The sequence below is a fragment of the Coffea arabica genome, chromosome 6e, assembly GCF_036785885.1.
Source record: "Coffea arabica cultivar ET-39 chromosome 6e, Coffea Arabica ET-39 HiFi, whole genome shotgun sequence".
Lineage (NCBI taxonomy): Eukaryota > Viridiplantae > Streptophyta > Magnoliopsida > Gentianales > Rubiaceae > Coffea > Coffea arabica.
The window spans coordinates 4,938,224-4,958,501 of NC_092321.1; the positions used below are offsets into that span (position 1 = coordinate 4,938,224).

A 20,278-nucleotide genomic window follows, 5' to 3' on the forward strand; every position below is an offset into this window, starting at 1 on the left:
TAAGTCTTTTTTTTTTTTTTTTCTTAAGTGGGGATACCCATATGGGTTTTATCATGCTATACTACCTCCACCACAACCCAAATATTAAGAAAAAAAAAAAAAGAGAGAAAGGATTCAGAATTCCTTCTAAATAACATTTATTTACCAGGTCTACACGAGTCTCTTGAAGCAGTAATGCATTCAGAAAGCATTCATTTATCAACAACTGCCGAACTTGAGAATAATGATGGGCGAAAGTCATTCATCTATCAATAGCTGCCAAACTTGAGAATTGAGGGCCAAAGTCGGATTTTTCCTACTCTAGGATGATAAAAGTGTATCATGCGCGGTCCATACTCCATACGTGTCTATAAATGTAACAATTTCCTTTGCCATTTGTATTTGGAAGGTTTTGGGTCCTGTACAAAGTTACGTGCACAACCAATTATGGTCACACCGTACTAAATGCAGCAGAGTCTCCAGTCCCCACTGCCTTTAAGGAACCATCACTTACAAGTCTTGGCCTGTGAAATGCGCCATGCCAAGCCTTTTTTTTTTTTTCTTTAAATTTTATGATTTTATTTTAGATAGTGACTGACATACTAACAGTTGAGGCCTGTTTTTGTTTGATATGGGCAAGCAAATGTGCATTAAATTAAATATCATGTGAATTCTACTTCTTTTCTTATGTCCGAGCCCAACATTCGGCCCACATTAGGAATTTTGATAAATTAAGCCCATACTTAGAACTGGTCTACACACGTCCTGCTATAAAGCTCACCAGGGCCGGGCCGGTGACAAGAAGTTGGGTCGCCCCTACCGTCCTACCCAACTCTTGTCCCAGTTTGGTCACTTCAGCTACCCACATCCACTCGTATAAAACCTCCATCCACCGCTTCCCCAAACCCTAGTCTCAGCACCTCTCCCATTTCCTCCGGCTCTCCGCAGCTTCGCTCGCCCCCCCCGCACCCCCTTCCCTCGCCGCCCGGGCTGCAAAAAACAAGCCAACCAAGAAATGGGTCGCGTCCGCACCAAGACAGTGAAGAAGTCCTCCCGCCAAGTCATCGAGCGGTACTACTCCAAGTTGACGCTGGACTTCCATACCAACAAGAAAGTCCTCGGCGAAGTCGCCATCATCCCGTCAAAAAGGCTCCGAAACAAGATCGCCGGGTTCTCCACCCATCTCATGAAACGGATCCAAAAGGGCCCAGTTAGGGGTATTTCGCTCAAGCTTCAAGAGGAGGAGAGAGAGCGCCGCATGGACTTCGTTCCTGAAGAATCCGCGATCAAGACCGACAGGATTGAGGTCGATAAGGAGACCATTGAGTTGCTTGCCGTCATGGGTATGAACGAATTGCCCGGTATTGTCCTCAAGGAGGAGCAGTCTCCTCTCATGGTTGCTCCGCCTTTGGCTTATGGCGCTGGTGGCCGCGGTAGGAGGTACTAGACAGGTTTTGTCGTGGATCAATGTACTTCTTTTTTAATTTGTTTTGGACTTTAATTCAAGAGGTATTTAGACTTGTTTACTGTTGTTATTATTAAGTGGTTTAATTTTGAGTTTAAATGTGTTTGGAACATTTTTTGGGAATTGCTATGTTGGATTTTTCTTACACAAAGGAGTATTTATCGGCTATAATGCGCCCCCCCCCCCACCACTTTTTTTCCCTCTAATTATTGGTTGTGGTTGATGATGGACGGATAAAGCAAAGCAACCTTTGGAGTGTTTTATTTTGGCTGTCATTTTGCTTGTTGGTTATTATTCAGTTGGCCGATGCTATTTAACTTGAACGAATAGCAAATCTCTAGGCGAGCAGAGAAATTAGGGGTACGTTCTTCCATTTGGTTATTATTAGGATTATAGTGTTGGAATTCCTTGTGCTATTTGTATGAGCTGTGTTGAGTTCTGGATGATCTCCAGATTAAACATCTAATATTGGTACTGAATATGAAACGACTTTGAAGCGGCATTGGCATGCGCGCGTATTTGCGACTTTGGGAAGCTTATGTTTAGAAGTCTACCCCTGCTTTTATTCTCGTCTGTTTCCTGAAATTGATTTGTGCTACGGAGAGTTCAAGGAGTAGGGTTGGTGATGAACACTGAAACAGAGACTGACATCTGCTTGGCAGGGATTTCTTTAGTTATTTTTTCCCCTTGTGAACGGGTGCATATTTCGTTTTGAATCGTACTTCAAGAGTTATAATGGCATCCAGCAGCTTCTTTGTGGGATCTGAAAAGTCTATTATCTACGTCCTCTAGTGTCTTCTAAGTTATCAAGGTCCCCGAATTTTATGGTGGGACATTTTACATACCGCACAGATATTTGTTCATTCTACTGTGAGGGCTTTTTGCAATTAGTTACGAATCCATAGGTCTGATCAACAAAATTGCAGTATGATATATAACTTGGTGTATGTGGGGTGTCATTGAACAGATTAATCACTTGAGTTAGCAAGACCAACCAAGTTCAACATATGGCGATCCTCCTTGAATCTCTCCAACACAGTACCTCTAATGGCTTCTGATCTTTCCTGTTGAGCTCCCTTTGGCACCATGCCCCAGCATTCTATCACTTCCGGGTATATATAGTTGGTCTTGGATAAGCAAGGGCTACCAAAAGTCGTGCACTCAAATGTATGCCCCTTGTCAAAGTTAGCTGAAATGAACAGGCCAAAATGATTTACTCGCCCTCCAAAACCAATTCCATTGGGAATGCTTTCCGAACTGAAATTCACAGCACACTGCAAACAAATAGAAATAAAAAACCATTTCAGTGACATTGTACTGGATACCGCAATGAAGCTAAATTACGGTACGTATCATTTTGGCTGTCAAAGAATATGAACGCAAGCACGAATGTGAATTACTACGTCCGGTTTGTAATTTAGAAAGAAAAAAAAAAGAAAAAAGAAACAAGGTATCTTTCTCAGCTGACCAAACCAGAATGGGTGAACAGTAGTCTGTACATGCTACAACTGGTGTTTTTCTCATCTTATGACTCTGATTATCACAACTAAACAGTAGAAGTATTTACAAAAACTATTTTTCTTAATTCGGATAGCTTATAGTCACATCTTCTTAAGGACTGGGATCCCATCTGAGAAGATTATTCAAACTTGAGGGTCACTGAAGCATTCTGTATACTGGTTCTATAGTCCAGTAACTTACCCATTGCATGTTGTGATTTGCACCAGTAGGCCGGAAGATTGAAGCCTTTGGATATAGCTGGAAAAGGAAAGACTTAAGGTCCCCATAAAAATCACCATGCTTTTCCCATGGCTGAGAAGCATAACCTCCATAGATGCATCCTTCTCTATCCTTGATAACCAAAACACTTGGTCCATCATCTCTGCAGTTCAACTTAACAGTTATCCAGTCTATCCTACTCGAGAAATATTATCAAATATTTAGATACAAATTTGAAACAGAAAAGCCTTGCCCCTTATCCCTTGGACATAAATGAGATGAGTATTTGGTCAGATACTTTCTGTTTTAAGGTTGTGATTAGTGAAGGAATATGCTGTAGTACATCAAAGAACTCAAAATGCTGGCAGTATAACATGACAAAAGCATCAAAGAAGTGGTCCAAAAAACAAGGGTCACAAAAAAAGTTAAAATGTCCTAATTTAATTAAGAAGCCCTAATATTCGCCTTTATGAAGGTCAGGAAAGAAAAGGCCTCGAAGAACATACGAACGCAAAACACACGGCTATATTTTGAAGGATTTTTAGGGCAGGGTGGTCCTGTGTGAGTCTCAAATTAGTTGTTCCAGTAGATTTAACAACAAATAAAGTAATTTCACTGTTTCAACTTTTCCTACAATTAACAGACCTCTCTGATTGAGCTATGTTCTTTTGGAGTTGAGTTATGGATACTTGGCTAACCCAAGCAAACTACCCTACCAAGCAGTATGGCTCGACTGGATTAATCTGTAAATAACTGAAGGAGATCAACTAAACATTAATCAAATAAGAGAATAAGTGATATCTTGCTACCTACATCACACAGTAGTAAGATTGGATTAATGTTCAACTCAACCAATACAAAATGACCACAAAATGATCTACCCTGACATCAACTTCTGGTCAAAACCATCATGGACCTAGCAGCCAGTCAAAACAATAGCAGATGGTTTTGAAGAGCATGAGGCCAACCCTAAGTTGGAAGCTTGACATGGTAACAAAAATCTGTTTCACTAGTTTTTCTTCTCAGCTGCCTACATATCATAGCACAAGACAGCCTTGGGCATACTACTAACAAAAATGGAAAAAGGAGCTTCTCACCAACTATATCTGCCTCAACTGAAGGTGGCCTCCCCCTTCTTATCGAGGAAAAACAGATAACAGCTGGGGGCTGAAAAAGAGGATCCTTTGATTCAAACTTACACTAATAAGAAGCCAGAACACTTGCATTGACCATTATTTTCCCACTAAAACTCATCTTACCATTGATATGTTTTACAATACTGCCGTACATACTAAATGTTCAGAAATCATATTAGATATCTTTACAAGCAACCAAGTTGATTACAGCATAAGTGATCTCACAAGAAGAGTCAACAGTTGGTGAGGAATAAGGTTGAAATATATCAAGATTAGTTTCAGAAACAACTTCATTGACATATATATAATATACCTCATATTTACTCATTCTAAAATACCATTTTTTTATTCATAATGCAAAACCTATTAGCTGACCTGCACACCTTAACAAACAAGAATCAGAAAAGCCAAATTATATATATCAATGCAAAATGATTATTGATATCTGATTATTTTCTGTCACATGAAATCTAAATCAAAATACACATTGCATATCAAAGTTTATGTCCGATAAACTTGCAAGGTTTTGCTCGAAAAGTGTGACCCAAAAATTTTTAGTTATAGGAGTAATGTATAACGAAACACGGATAAAAAATTGAATAAGCTAACCGAAAGGGGCAGATATGACCATATGGAATAAGCACTTACGACATTTTCCCAAGGAATGTGTTGAAACTTTGACCATGAACTGCACTATGATACAGAAGTTTCCATTCACTCAGTTCATGGGAAAGTGCTCCTCCAATAAGCCAAGCATACTGCTTTCTCATCAAGACTAGATTGGGGTCAATACTTTCTCCATCTACCAGCTTGGGAACTTGAGAACCTATGGAAAGAAACAATAAATCACACGTATATAACAAACTATTTTAAATTGCATATTTCCCTTGAAAATTGCATATGCATCAGCATAACTATCAAGTATAAAATGTTCTTTACATCCATATTCACATGCATTTGTGTACTATCATATTTTTTCCAGCAATTTCAAAATAGTCTATGAAAGAGAAATGGAAGAAACATAGTGACCAAAACATAGATTGCAATGTGATCTAGCTAATGGCAATATAGTTGTGATAAGACTGGCCAAAAATTGGTGATTCAATAAATACATGCCCAACTTATTTACTGATCAATATTGGGCTAGCCGAGTAGCCATTTACTTTGTTGCTAGGCTAGACCAAGTTAGAAGTCCCTTGCCGGCTATACATCCAAATAAACATTAAATGGCCCCAGGAGAACATTTTTTCTACCTTCCAGCAATGCAACATCTTAGAACTATGTGTCAATTATGGTTCCTAAAAAACCTAAATAGCCTTTAAGAATAAAACCTTTTACAGAGAAATCACCACATTCTCCATTTTTTCCATTTTTTGAAATACAAGTTTTTCATTTACAATGCTATAGTAATACACAACAAAAACAACTCCAAAAACACCACATTCATACAGTATATTAAAAATAATTCCAAATATACAAAAAATTAAAAAAATAAAATAAAATAAAATCTACACCATTTTCTTCTTCCATCTATCACCACCATCTACCACCACCACTGCCACCATCCTCTCCTTCCTCCTCCTCCCTCTCTTTCCCTCTCTATCCTCGCTCCCTCTTTCTCCTCCTCGTCTTTCCTCCTTTCCTCCCTTTTCTCTCCCCTTTCCCGCCACATCCACCCCTCCCCTCCCTTCCCTCCCTAATCTGGCTGCGACCAGAGCCTCGATTTGGCCGAGGGGGAAGGAAAGGGCGGGATGTGGTGGGAAAGGGGAAAGGGAGGATGGAGGAGGAGGAAGAGGAAGAAAGAGAGGGAGGAGGAAGAGGGAAGGGTAGTGGTTGTGGTGGATGGTAGTGTTAATTTTTTCAAAATATCCTAAAAATTTTTATCCTTTAAAACTACTCCAAAATACATCCCAAAAACACCTTAAAAAACACCACTAAAAACATCTACAGTAAAAGTTTTTCATATACATTGCTACAGTAAAATATTTCAAAAACACCCCCAAAAACAGCTAATTCAAATGTAGCCATGGTTGTTTCAAATTTTCCATTTCTCACAATTCTTGGATTAGACAAAGTTTTCAAGATGCAAATAGTGTGGATTAATAGTTATGCACCATTCAATTTTGATGGGTAAAAGACAAAATCAACACCATAAAAATAAATGCCAACATTTAACAAGTCAATGAGCTTCTCTAATTAGGTCATGATAACTGGACGCCATCCAACTACAAGTTTAAAAAATTAGCTCAAGAAGATAAACACAGGTGTGTAATAACCTGAATCAGGTGGCATCAATAAGCTTCCAAGGAACTTCCTGACAGATGGAAGAAGGGCACACCACCTTCTGAAATCCTCAAAAGACAAACTACTTTCAGCTTTGTCACTAACATCCTTCTTAAAATTTGCAGCATTGAGAAAAATATCAACACATTCTTGTTCTGAGCCTGATCTTGATTCAGAGCAGTTCTCAGAACATATAGAATTCAGCATGGTAGCTAAAACACGCTCGACATCAGACCTGTCAGTTGAGTCTCAAGATTAAGAGAACATATTAGGAAAGAAAACAAAAAAGACAAGGCAACCAAGTGTTTAACATGAAAGCTGTTGATTTATGCACTTCCAGTCCTAGAGATCTTAAAATAAAGCTATGATGCTGTCCCTAAGTACATACTTGAGGTTTAAAGGCGTGAATTGTGAAGCCCTGACAGAAAATTTAATAGAAAAAACCTTAAACTGTTAGGCTTAATCAATCCCTTCACAGATATTGCTGATTTTGAAATTTTAGCCTGCACTAGCTCATTATATGTTTAGGGACATGGGACCTCACCAGACACAGAGGTGAAAAGGAATATTGTACTTTGGAACTTGTGATGTCATTGACGGAAAAAAAAATGAGCAAACGATTCTGTAAACATGTCCTGGCCAACTCGTTATGTCATGATACCCATCCTGTCAGTGCTATTCATAACATCAAAGTTTTCAAGATTCATTGAAACATAACAAATCAAACATTGGCAGGAAAGCAATAGAGGCTGGAGAATTTACACAATATTTAAACCAACTTGAGTTTTCCTTCTCTATTATGCCTAAAAAGAAATTAAGTTCATTGCTTCAAGAGTCGTGGTAAAACCAGATCGTTGGTTTATACAACTTGAGAGAGTTGTTCTCTATATTTTCTGCGAATCAATTCTGACCAACAATTACAACCGAGAGAAAGCTACTTACAATTCATTTTTATTAAATCTGAGACAAACTCACACTGACACATGATATGATTTATTTACTACATTTGCAAGCTTTAGTATAGGAACCAGCAAAAGAAGAGAAAAGATGAGAGAAAGACTTCCATTACGAAGGATGAAAAAGTTTAATCTTCTACCTTCCAACAACACCATCACCATAGACATCTAATAGTTGATAAATGAACTCTTCAATATCATCTTTTGTCCCTTTCTCATAAGTACCCTGCAATAGGCAAGTATGAAGCCTGTACTGAAAATTTAAAGCATCTAAAATATGTCATTGTCATAGTTAATACCCTCTGTTACCATGTCTGAGAATTGACAGTTTGAAGGTGATCTTTTCTAACTCAAATAAAGAATCTAGGAACGCTATGCATTACTAGCCACCCGTGTTCCTATTAAATTCATCTACTATAATTTATATCCGTGGTAATTTCATCCATATATTTGTAAAAATGATTGTAAATGAACAGGCTATTCAAATTATAATGATGTTGGAGTTGCGAATGTAAATGAGGCTGACTGAACCACACACTACAGTGACAATATTGTTTTGATTCTTTAACACATTTAAAAACTTGTTAGCTCGGCTTAACAAAAGAGCCAAGCCCAAGTAGCTTCATATGTGTATATGTAAAATCGAGTTTTGTGCTTAAGAAGCCAAGCTCGAGTGAGGATCAGAAGTTAATCGAAATGGAATCTTGCTCAGGGGGCCTTGGTTTGGTTAAGTGATCTCTTATACACTCGAGTTCCACTCATAGTAATGAGTAGCCTCCTAAGCCTATCAAGCAAAGTCATACTGTTAAAAGCTATAATTAAAGAATGAAAGAGTAAGAAACAACTTACTTTGGCAATGACGAGGTCTTGGAAGGTTAGCTTTTGATCCTTGCGTTTCTGCGTAACCAAATCGAACATTCTATCTCCTAAAGGTCCTCCAGCTCCTATGTACTCCTGGAAAGCGTAAAACTCCATATAAAAAATTAAAATGGAAATAAAGGGAAAGAGAAATTGTCATGGATTTGGGAAATTTCCAAAAAAACAGGAACCTTGAAAACCGGTGGAGTAATGTAGTGAGGATTGTCGCTTTGGGATTTGGCAGCAAGAGATACGAATAGGGATTTGAGGTCTTCCAGTTCCTTCTGCGTGAATGCTCTGCAAAATTTAATCAATTCAACAAAAAGAGGTTCTTTTTTGCCCTTTTTTTTTGTATTCACTATTTAGGCGCGTTTCAAGTTCAGAACCAACGACCCATTACAACGTATAAACAATTTAACAGAGAAAGAAACCTGCAAGCGGATTTGAAGCGAGGATCAGCAGAAGAGGACGATGATGATGATTCTGAGTTGCCCATAATGGGTTTCTGCTCTGCTTTTTCAACAGTATTATTGGCAATTCTTATTCTTCTTTATTTCTTTCTCTGAAAATCAATTAGAGATGGCTGGGTAGAAGAATAACAAACACTTCGGCTTAACTGATCTCAGCATCCCGCAATCATAAGAGGCTCCAACAACTGTTTTACTTGTCTTTACACACAAAAACAAAAAAAAAATGACTTGCCGCTTCGCGCCTTCTAGGGACAAAATTGATTTTCTCCTTGTTTTTCTTCTTTTGCGATTGGGTCACCACCAGGGACAAGTGACAACTGTGACCTCCACTTGTCTTCAGTTACTCTTCAGCATCTGGATTTGTTTCCCCTGACCTGGAGATAAATTAATGGGTAGTCCAGCGAAAAAATAATAATAATTACTAATAACTATGATGATAATAATCAATCGCGAAGTAATGAATTACTTGGAAAGGTTTTTTTTTTTTTTTTTAAATATCACGAACACGACTTCTAGTATCTTTTTTTTCAAAATATTTTAGTTGCATTATAAACACGTTTCTCGATCACATTTTTATCTGACCAACACACATTTTGTGTTTCTTATATATTATATTAAAAAAATATTATAGTATTATTCTCCCAAAACAATTTCAAATAATCTTCGATCCAAACACATTAGTTTAGCTTGGCATGCAATTTTACACAACAATGTTTTGGGATAGAATTAGGGCAAACCAAAAAAACTAATAGTGATGATGTGTGATAGTTCCCTTTACAACGTCATATCTTAAGGTAAAATAAGGATTTTTAACTCTTAAATTATAATAATTTTAAAACATATACCCGTTTAAATGACATCACAGATCATTTTTCCAAAAAAAAAAAATGTGACATGGAGCGAAAATAATTGAGGGAATGATTGGCTATGAAAACAACCATAGAAATTTTCGGTGGTTTAATGGTATACATAAAAATACTTATCTATACAATATATAAAGTCAAAACATGATAGTTGGTGTAATTTTTTTTGTCATTTCTGAATTTCCAAATTTATTGTTATAGAAATTAATTTTTGTCTTAATTACCTAATCATATTTTACCAACATAACTATTCATAGCCACTCTAAATATTGTAATTACCAAATCACTATAACATTATAAATCAAAGTTCTTTAATAAATTTATATAGATTGTATTTATGTGAAAACCAAAATTTATATAATATTAATTCATTTTTATTTTTTTAAAAATGTACATGCATTGAGTGTCTCCTTAGCAATAGTTCGTAAAATGTAGAAGTACATGCCTAATTGTTTGAATATAATATACATTGTTTTGTTAATTTCAAAATACGCCCTTCAAATATATGTCAATTCCCACTTTAGTTCTTAAACTATAAATCCCTTTCCACTTAAGGACAATTATCAATGGAATCTACCAAACTAATGAAATACTAGTCAAGTGAACAAAAAATTAAATAAATAAATAACAAAAAATTGTAAAATTAGGGAGAAGAAAAGAGTTTAGGACTAAATTGAGAATTGTGGTATAACTTACGACTAAAGTATTTCAATTTAGAGTTTAGGGACTAAAGTGAGAATCAAAGTGTAATTTAGGGATTGAAGTGTTCCAATTTAGAATTCAGGGACCAAAACAAAAACATATATAGTTGAAGGGCGTAAAATAGGATTAACCGTAAATGGATTAATTACTGGAATCAATTTCGTGCGTAAATATTCGGTCACAAATAAATTAACCGTTTACGAACAGTCCCTGATAAATCACTGGAATCAATTTCGTGCCTAGATATTCAGTCCCGAATTCCGCAGCGGAATGCTTCTCATCACTTCCCGAATAGAGGGAGCTAAATTCTATCACCAAAAGAAGAAATTAAAAACAAGAAACGGTAGAAGACAGGAGCGTATAAGTAATCAGAAACACTGAAAATAACATCATCAAGACATAAAGCAGGGTACATGAGAGGCGGACCAACAGTCAAGAGAGACAATGCAGAGACCTACTGTGGTTATAGTGTTGTTGATGATGATAGTGCTGACTTCTAGGATTGAGCTGAAACCTCGTACTCTTGTTCAACCAGAAGTTGCAGCAGGAGCAGCAGCCACAGCAACCCATCTTCACGGATTCTCGGATCCTCAACAATCTCTCAAAGAAAAAGTCAGAGCCTTTTTAGTCTTCTATGTTCTCATTTCTCCTTTCGCTTTTTTATTTAATAAATTAACATATAAATGGTCTCTCACTATTACTCTTATTGGAGTTCTACAGCATCATCAGATCTCTGCAGTATATCATCCAATCATTGCTCCTTGCTATTGAAATTTCTCTTTAATTTTTCAAGTTCATTTACTTTTCTTTTCCCAATTGAGAAAAGATCCCATTTTTTTCTCTTTTTCTTCCATTTGTTTTTCTTTCAACTTTAGGAACGATAAAGTGTAGAAAATATTTTGTGCTGCCAATTTTTAATCCAACAATGTCAGGGATAGAATTTTAGGTAACTATTTTGGGCAGTATGCAGCTTTAGGATCATTTATGCCATAGAAAATTCTATATTTTGCTAGTCCAATTTCGGTAATACTATATAGGGTAGGATGAAAGAAGGTATTGATTAATTTTAGTGGATGCTATTTCAGGTGTGTCAAGTAGATGCTTTTGGTAGTATCCTCCCAAATTTCTAGTGGAGCTAATTCAGCTTAGTTGCAGCTCCTTGGTCTCTTTGTAACTAGCCACCTGGAGTCCAACAGCATACTAAAACTTTTGGCTTAATTTGTTTGCTGACATATATCTCTAGTGGTTATTTATTTAGCTTGTCAACCCCATGGAACATGACCAAATTCGTTACAAAAGGGTTTCAGTAATTAGATGAGCCTCCTAATACCAATGGATCAAAAGGAATAATCATTACTGGTCCTCTATGTTGCTCTATAAAATTATGTCTTGTGAGTTCATTTTGTTTGCATTAGTTTAGTCACCAGGGGAAAAAGGAAGGGATTCATCAGTTTGTTCCTTCTTGCTAAGGTGACTGATGTGATTTCATTAGTGTACTTCACTATAATGGGGATATTAGCTGTATGAAGATGTCCAAATGTAAATCCCTACCCAAACTCTTCCTTCCAGTCTATCCATCACGCACTGTTGATTATCTTGGATGCTACTTGATCACACATCTGGTTTATTAGGGATCTACCTTACCATTGTGGTCATTTTTAGGATAGGAAGCGTCATTTGTTGTTTTATAACCATAAATTGTCGAAGAGCTGCATCCAATGAGTTCAAAAGTGTCTAAATGCAGGAAGTAGGAAGCGAGATATTCTCCCTTACATGGTAGTTGCAAGTGCATGTGATTTTTTTTTCTTGTTTCCTTTTGTCTTTTAAGGAATTACGGAGAAATGCATTATTATTCTTGTTTCAAGATTTCTTGTTTCTTTGTGCTTCATCTGCGCTGCTTTAAACTTGCCCTTTGTTACAGTTTGGTCAGGCTAAGATCCTATATTTTGACGGTGCACAATACTGGTTAAGCTAACCATTTAGACAGATTAGGACTTTATCGTTCAGCTTAATTTTTCTCTCCATGCAGCTTTAACATCATCGAATCTCATACATGTGCAAAATGGATGCAGATTATTCTGTCTCAAGAGCAGAGCATTCAGAAGTTAAATGAGCTGGTTCAAACTCTTAAGCAACAGTTAGAATTCTGCAGGGCAGTGAGTAGGAATGCTGTAAATGACACAGGGACCTCTGTGTCTCAACATCTGAATGAGATAGAGCATCCATGAATTATAGTGGACAAATCTGTTGTGTCAGTTTGCTTTATATGTGAAAATGGGTAAACTTATACTTGTTTTTTTTTTCTTGGCACAAGTGTATATTTTGATTGTATTTATCCGTTCTTCATGCTTTCCTCAACTTTCAAATGGTATACTTCGGTATATAGTCACTTGTCATCATGAGTCATTGCATTGTGTTCTATTAGTTTCACCTTCTGTCCTTTGGTGGGTATTGTTTATATGCATTTACACTTCTTCTGGAGTAACTTGTACTCGCTGCAGTAAAAATGATGATACAAGTAAACAATTTGGTGCAAAGAACTTGCAAAAGGAATTATAGCAGCAACAACTATATATGTCAAAATAAAAAAGAGTAAAATGTCATGATCTATTTGATCAACGCATCAATGGCTGTGTCGCTGGTTCAACATCAATGTTGATATGAATCCGATCTTAAAACATCATTAAATGTTTCTATCTGTAAAATGTCATGTTTACCAAGTTTCAAGATACCAATTTGATATTTACGACCGTCTGCAGTTGTTTGATGGAATTTTGTTCGTCAGTTCAGAAGTCCATCTTGCTATCTGCGGAGCACAGCCTGTTATCACATTCGTTCAACTTCTCCTATCATTGAGAGCTGAGTAGCTGACACTGGTAAATTTTATGGTCAACAGCTAAGCCATGTTCGGGTTGTTTGGTGCGGTTTTAGTTTGAAATTACTATACGTTTCGATGCCTCTAAGAGTGGCTTTTCCTTTGACCAACTCATCTCTTCCATTTGCTTCAGTTCTGGTCTGATTAACCGTAATTACCTGGATAATGTGCTCAACTTCAGAGTGAGGTGAGGCTGCACTACCAATGATAATGAATATTGATAACTGCCCCTGGAAATCATTTCCGGGCCAATCCACCGAAGGTTTTTGCAGAAACATTTTCCAGAAAATGGTAATAAGCCCGGTGCAAAATGTTGTCTGCCATCAAATCCCTTCACACCATAATAATGTAGTTTGGCTCCTGCCCTGCGAGGCTGCGACATAAAGCAATTATAAGTTGGGGGATCCAAATTCCAAATCCATTTCGAGGGAGAACTTTGTTAACAAAATGGAAGAATTGAAAGCCCCCCTAATTCTTGGCTGGGTGTCGTTATGCCCAAGGTAAGCACTAAGCAGAGTACCTAATTTCCGGTGCACAAAATTATTGATCCGTTGTTTGATGGCAAAGGCAATAAATTCCGACATTCATATGTATCTACACGGAACGAGCTTTAACGAATTTTGCCAACTTTCAGGGAAAGAAAATCACAATCCTAAAAAGGGTACATTCATATGCATCTGCGCGAAACTAGTAACATGCATCAACCCATCAAACTTAATGCCAGGCGACAACACTTCAAGAGGCACCTTTCAGGCGGCAGTAACCTCAAAACGTTAGGTTGTAAGAGTCCGGAGAGAACAAGTCATGTGCTTATGAAACATGAGGAATCGGCAGTCAAAATCGAAATTAAGACTCCTACTACACGGTACTCTGTCTCATGGATGAGCCACGTTGTCGAGTTTTAAACGCTTCCAGAAGGAACAGTAATCCGAAGCCATCCATCTTTTGATGCTCCAATTAAAAATTAGATAGAAAAACATCAGCATCTTCCTATCCTTGACTAACTTTTCGATCCTGTGGTAATTCGCTCAACTTAATTTAAAGAAAGCCATCAAGCTGCAGCAACTTTCCATTTCAATTTACGCAGAAGCAACTCAACCATCATTCATCGACTCTTACTTTGGTCGCTGTCTTTTTTTCGTGCTGGTTATAGAAGTCACGAGTATCAATTCAAGTGGCCTGCCGGGTGGAATTTTGTTATCTCAAGTTCTAAGATGAGAGAAGCCATCACTCACAATCACAGCAGAGACACAGACTAGTCTCATCCAGGACCGAGGACTCGTTTGCTTTCAAGTCCCAAATAATCTTACTTACTTTTCTGAGGCTCCTTAATTCTGATTTAGATGATGCAATCTTCAATTCGCCATGGGAGGGTTATGAAATTCATAGGAGTCACCACTCTTCTAGTTCTAGCTTTGATTACATTAAACTCTTTTTTTTTTTTTTTTAACAACGAAAATGATCTGCGAATCTGTCTGTTGATGAATGAAGGCTAGTCCATTTGACCAACCTGGGCTGCCTACCAGTGGCGGCCCAGATCTGCATTGCTACTATTTACTCTTCCACTCCTTGCTTCCTTCCAAATTACTACTACTACTACTATCAAAACTCACTTCTGTACATGAAATTGTTGAATTGACCCTTTCCTTTCTGAAGCCAGGGACAATTTGGACCTAAACAAATCAACAAAACTTGAATTTTATAATCTAAATTAATAATGTGCGGCCGTGGCATTTGAAGGAAAGCATTTTGTTCCTTGGGTATGCCGAATGATCAATTTCTCTTTTCATTCTACGCACTGCACATAGTCCAGTACGTGTAAGAAGAATGAACAAGCGTGAAATTAAGTAAGGATTCGGCTATTGATATTATTAACGTGTTCCAAGTAATTACAACGAACGACTGATCGAGCAACTCTTAGTCTAATCTCATCCACCTTAATTAGTTGGCTGATTCCTGCCCTTTTTGGACGCATTTCTTTAGACAAAGAATCTGTTTTTCCCTCTTTTCGGATGGTAAACATTTCTCAGAATATGGGGTGAATTGAAATTGCATGCAAGTTCTTCCCTGGCCCGAGTCTTCCATTGCATGAGAAATTCACTTTGGAGGTGAGAGTGATGACTGATGAGACGAAACTGACAAAATCTAAAAAAAAAATCACTTGAGAAGGTGGATCTTTCAGCCAATCTGGCAAATCTTAAACGTAAATAGCGTATTGCTTGGACCTAGTTAATGATGAATGAAGGAAGGAAGAGAGGAAGCAGCGAGAGTATTTATGGATGGGGCTGGAGTGGACGGTTGCTTTTAAATCCATACATTAATTATTTTTAGGTAGTGAATCTCAAGTGCTGGAATTTTCTTTTTAAAATCATTCTCTAAGTACAGTAATTACTGCTTCATGCCTCGCTCTATGCAGATGTATGCTATGCTCATGCAAGTTGTTCGATTGGATTGGTGAGGATTAATTGTACAGTTTAGGTCCCTGAAGGTGGTGGTGGAATTTTGTAATTGTTGGCGCAAAAATTGGGTTACGTTAAAAGCTAGCTCGGGTCGTGAATGCGCTGCTGCTGGATCAGTGTTAAGACTGGTCATGTCTTATCAACCACCGCAATACAGGCACACACACACTGAGCCCTCCTTACTCCTCACACTGGGGGGCGGATGAGAGTGGTGGAGTGATTCTCCTACTCCACCCGCATCTTTACAGATTTTAAGACCCTAATCTGTTGGTATATCAGTTAATGCTGTATATGACATAGTATATGAATGCACTTCAATGTGGGGAGGTTGAGAGTTGAATTCAACTTTCATTAACTCAACGAATGAACAATAAATCAGGTACCCTGCATCCCACCAAAGTCACTCTTTTGATTCAATACTGCTGCTACTACTTGATCCTACTTTGTACTAATACCAACTCTCCTGGATTTCTTACTTGACTCGCGGTGAATTGCATGGTTCAACATGTTGCTTCCCTCTAAAACTGGACAACGTTATTTCAAATCACAAAGCATAAAAACCATAATGGGACCTATTCACGTACTCTAGATATTATGAACAAGCTCACCACCAAAGGGCTTGTGTCATCTTCACTGCTTAATTTGTCATCATGACAATTTTGCAGGATGTGCAGAAGAGTTAGAATGATGCTTAAGATTGCACATCTACCAAGTGCCCAAAAGCTGCATTACGATGACAATATCGACAGCATAAACTAAGAGCAGGACTGTTAGAAATTTCAGAATGCTCCACATTGCATGTTTGTTATACTATACCTAACAGCAAAAGTTTTCACGAATTCAAAATGAATGGAATGGTGTGGATAAAGAACTTGCTGCACCTTGTTGCACATATTTTCTTCCGGGGGTGCACCAAGTATATATATCTTAACATACGAATGTGCTCATATGATGGTGAGCTCCAGCCAACCACCTTAATTTCCTTCGGGGGAGTTTTTATACCATCCTCCTAACGATGAGATGTGTGTTCCAGGTGTAAAAGATTGATTTTTCTTCATACATTCGGAAAATTCTTGCAAATATTGCATAAAATTCGGATGCTTTAGGAACTAGTTTTGGTCATAGCGACACGAATCGTCCTCTTAAAAGGGCATTCGTATCTCGGTCAACTCTTGCGTTTGGGGTTTTTGCTACTGCTCATCGAATCACATCAGCTTACTAATTCATCATATTTGTACTGCAGCTATTTATGCGTTTCCTGATTCTATTGTTTTAATGTGGTGCATCAGATTCTTAATGGCCTGAGACATTGGACCACTAGTACCATGTATAAATTACATGTACGATCTGTTCAGTGTGAATTAAGACAGGTATGTGAATTTCTATGGAGGGTAAAGTGAATTCATTTGCTAGTGGATCTGGAAACCTATTGTTCTAGGTTTGTGATGACAAATGCTCAAACAATGGCACTTCACCGAAAATCCACAGTTAAATGTATTATTATTGTGTTTGTAGCATGACACAGGTGTTTCAGAACTCAGGAGTCATAATCTCAGTGCCGACTTTCATCAGGCCGAGCTAGGCAGTCCCACTGCGAGCCTTGCTTGACCGCTTGAGTTAAAATTAAAAACTCGCCTCTCTTCCAAAGGGTGTTCGTGTAAGTGAAAGGGGATTGTATCTTTCAATCATGAACTCTCGGGTCCCTAACTCATAGGGACGGAAAGGATAATATTGAGAGAGCTTTCCCATCAAGGGTGTCAACCTGGTTCGAACAAAATAAAATGCAGACAGTAAAAACGGATGCAGAAAAGAAATCAGTTCATGATGTTTAAATCACCTTGATCTTCCGTTTAACATGTACATTACATTATCCAAACTTGCTTTTATCCAGAAATCAGGTCATGATGTTTGCAGAAGAGAAACAAGGTCTCAATTTTTTTTCGGTCACTGTCGAAATTAATAAGAAAAATAAGGCTCTTAGGTCTTCTCCAGTGTCAGGTTCAGCGTTAGAATTTTGTGCCAGACAATTAGAGGTAGTAGGGTAAAAAAAAAAGTTCTTAGCTTTGTGATTCTCAGCCTTTTGCTGTTCATAATGTACCCGCTTTAATGCAACACCTAGACGCGATCAGATTTTGTATGAGGTGCTTTGCCTTGCATAAGATTTTCTATATTTGGCGGAGTAAATTGAGATGTTATGATATTAGAAAGCATTAAGTCCCAAATAGAAGTTAGGTATGCATTGTCGAGAGAAGAAGTATTAGTTAGGTACAGATGGTAAAGAATTTAGAAAATTAAAATGTGGAAAATATAATCAGTGTAGTGGAAGTGTGACTGATGGAAAGCTCAGGCTACAATCCTAGGCGACTTCAGTGGGCTGCCTGGGAAACATGTCCTACATTAATTTGGGGTCCGGCCCACAACTGAATAGCTATAAACACTAATGTCAAAAACCAGGTATGAATGATTGAGTTGTGAGTAACTTCCAACGTTCAATTTGTCGTACTGCTGCTAGAAACTAGAAACCAGAAACCACACCAGGAAATTGGAAAATAGACGGCCAGATGACAAAATAACGAGATATGACGTGAATGGATTAAACAAGAACTCAAAAGTGATCGAACTTTCTTGTCTCCAAGCTTGAAATAATTCTTTGTAATTTTGTTTTAAATACAACCAACGAATAACTAACTTTTGTTTCTTACCAAATAAATAATTTTCATTATGTTATTATGCTCCTAGTACAACAAATAAATCACATTTTCAACAAATTTAGAGACAAAATTGAACTGATCCATCTTTGATGAAGTATAGAGCTCCAAGGCTTCAAAGCTTCAACAAATTTAGTGGCAGTATTATCCCCTTATTATGAACAACAATAAGAAATTTCACATAAAATTTTGAATACACATCTAAAAAAATATCTGGGTACGCTTCGATGGTGATAATTTCATAAAACGTCTTCTTCTTCTTTTTTCTTCCTTCTAAATACATCTTTAACAAACCCATACCACACTAAAAAAATCCAAACAACACGCCACCACACACATCATCATGCTCCTCCTCCCCCAGCCCCCCCGCCCACCCCCACCCTCCTCCAACCCTAGATCGCCTTAAAAGGATCATTGTTGCCTAGGGATAATAACGAGGCAGTTTTGGAGCAGGGTATTAAAGTTTTCCCCACTTTGCTCCGTTCTCCGTTACTCCAACTCCCGTCCTTGCCCTTACCCTGCTCCATTACTCTCGCAAGTGCACCCGCCTCACCTCACTTTTATTATTATTTTTTTATTTGATTTAACTTTTTCAATTTATATAGATCTAATAGTAGTTTTATTAATCATATTTTGTAGTTTTAGCAAAAAAATTTATATCATTTTATCATAACAACATAACATGTTACTTATTTTATAAAATTAATTGAGCTACTCGACGAGCACTTGAGTAGGACAAAGAGAGGCTCGAATTAGACTTGATTCCTATATTAAATTACTTGGGTTCGAGCTCAAACTCAATCAAACCAAGTTTGACCTGAGCGTTTGATCGAACCGCTTGTCACTCGCAAGCGACTTGACTTGCCAGCACCCCTTGTTATGGAGAAGGATTGACGGAAAATTTAAAAGTATATAGACTCAATTGAAAACAGATTTAAATTACCACATGTATGATTAATTAGCAACATGTGGTGCAAGTTAAATTAGATTTTGCCATATCAGGAATTGTTTAATGAAATATTTTAGGAGGCTAAGTCACATTATTTTCTCACTTCATCCGTTGCTTTTTTCATCATTTACTAACAAATGGGAATTTTTATTTTTTTTATCCAAGGGAAATGGGAGATGTTCAAGGCCCAACTCCAACTAGATCAAGATGTTTTTCTTTTCTTTATTATTTTAAGAAATGGCAACATTTTTAACGTCCTCATTCCTTCCGGGGCTATAGTATACTGATTCTTTTCTTTTTTTATCTAAACGTGGGCAATTCTGGTATTGCTCCTATGAATGGACTGATTTGGTACTTGTGTAGATAAGCACGTAACGGTAAGGACCATCTCAGTGTAACTTGACCTTAGGATTAAATTCTTACGTGGGCATCGGTTTTCAATTACTAACGAAATAAAAAATAGATCCCCTAGAGCCATGTCCGACACATTAACTTTTTCGAATTTGTGGTACTCTCAACTATGGAGGCTCGTGATCACATTGATATTTCTTTTCTACTGTATTTAAGTGATGCACCATTGCGTTGTGCCCAAGCGTCACTTAGAAAAAAAAAAAAACAAAAATAAAATAAACCCAGGAATTAAATCCCAACCCGAAAGTAACCCTTCAGTTGCTTGAACTATTTTACATCCAGTGTTTATTTCTACCGTCTTGGCTGATCACCAAAACTCAAGTACAGAGAATTCATAGAACTGTATAGCTGTCGCTTGTCACTGTTGTCAGTCAATATGGCTTGCATTTATCTACTCCAAGCCCCAAAACAAAACCTTGCCCCAACATAGCCCAACCAATTGCAT

The 20,278-nt window shown here is 37.5% G+C and overlaps 2 protein-coding genes and 1 long non-coding RNA gene across 3 annotated transcripts; 2 read left to right on the forward strand and 1 right to left on the reverse strand.

Moving 5' to 3' along the window:
• Positions 1-876: 876 nt before the first annotated feature.
• On the forward strand, positions 877-1,567 carry LOC113692234 (small ribosomal subunit protein eS17-like). Its single transcript, XM_027210610.2, has one exon. It carries the CDS (start codon positions 995-997, stop codon positions 1,424-1,426), a length of 432 nt encoding a protein of 143 aa, XP_027066411.1. The 5' UTR covers positions 877-994; the 3' UTR covers positions 1,427-1,567.
• Positions 1,568-2,352: 785 nt separating this feature from the next.
• LOC140009365 (uncharacterized) lies at positions 2,353-9,182 on the reverse strand. Its single transcript, XM_072054628.1, has 8 exons — positions 8,828-9,182; positions 8,588-8,693; positions 8,388-8,492; positions 7,679-7,764; positions 6,576-6,817; positions 4,948-5,125; positions 3,146-3,326; positions 2,353-2,718 (listed from the first exon to the last, which is right to left on the reverse strand). Exons 1-8 carry the CDS (start codon positions 8,890-8,892, stop codon positions 2,413-2,415), a joined length of 1,269 nt encoding a protein of 422 aa, XP_071910729.1. The 5' UTR covers positions 8,893-9,182; the 3' UTR covers positions 2,353-2,412.
• A 1,483-nt stretch (positions 9,183-10,665) lies between these two features.
• LOC140009366 (uncharacterized) lies at positions 10,666-12,837 on the forward strand. The gene is made up of 2 exons (XR_011816773.1): positions 10,666-11,043; positions 12,504-12,837. It is a non-coding gene; the product is annotated as an uncharacterized lncRNA (long non-coding RNA).
• The last annotated feature ends 7,441 nt before the right edge of the window (positions 12,838-20,278 follow it).

Bases quoted from the DNA above. Each gene is read 5' to 3' on its own strand.
- LOC113692234 (XM_027210610.2), top strand. From the start codon at position 995: ATGGGTCGCGTCCGCACCAAGACAGTGAAGAAGTCCTCCCGCCAAGTC.
- LOC140009365 (XM_072054628.1), bottom strand. From the start codon at position 8,892: ATGGGCAACTCAGAATCATCATCATCGTCCTCTTCTGCTGATCCTCGC. The intron at 8,694-8,827 runs GTTTCTTTCTCT...TAAATTTTGCAG, and splicing joins CGCTTCAAATCCGCTTGCAG to AGCATTCACGCAGAAGGAAC. The intron at 8,493-8,587 runs GTTCCTGTTTTT...TACGCTTTCCAG, and splicing joins TTACTCCACCGGTTTTCAAG to GAGTACATAGGAGCTGGAGG.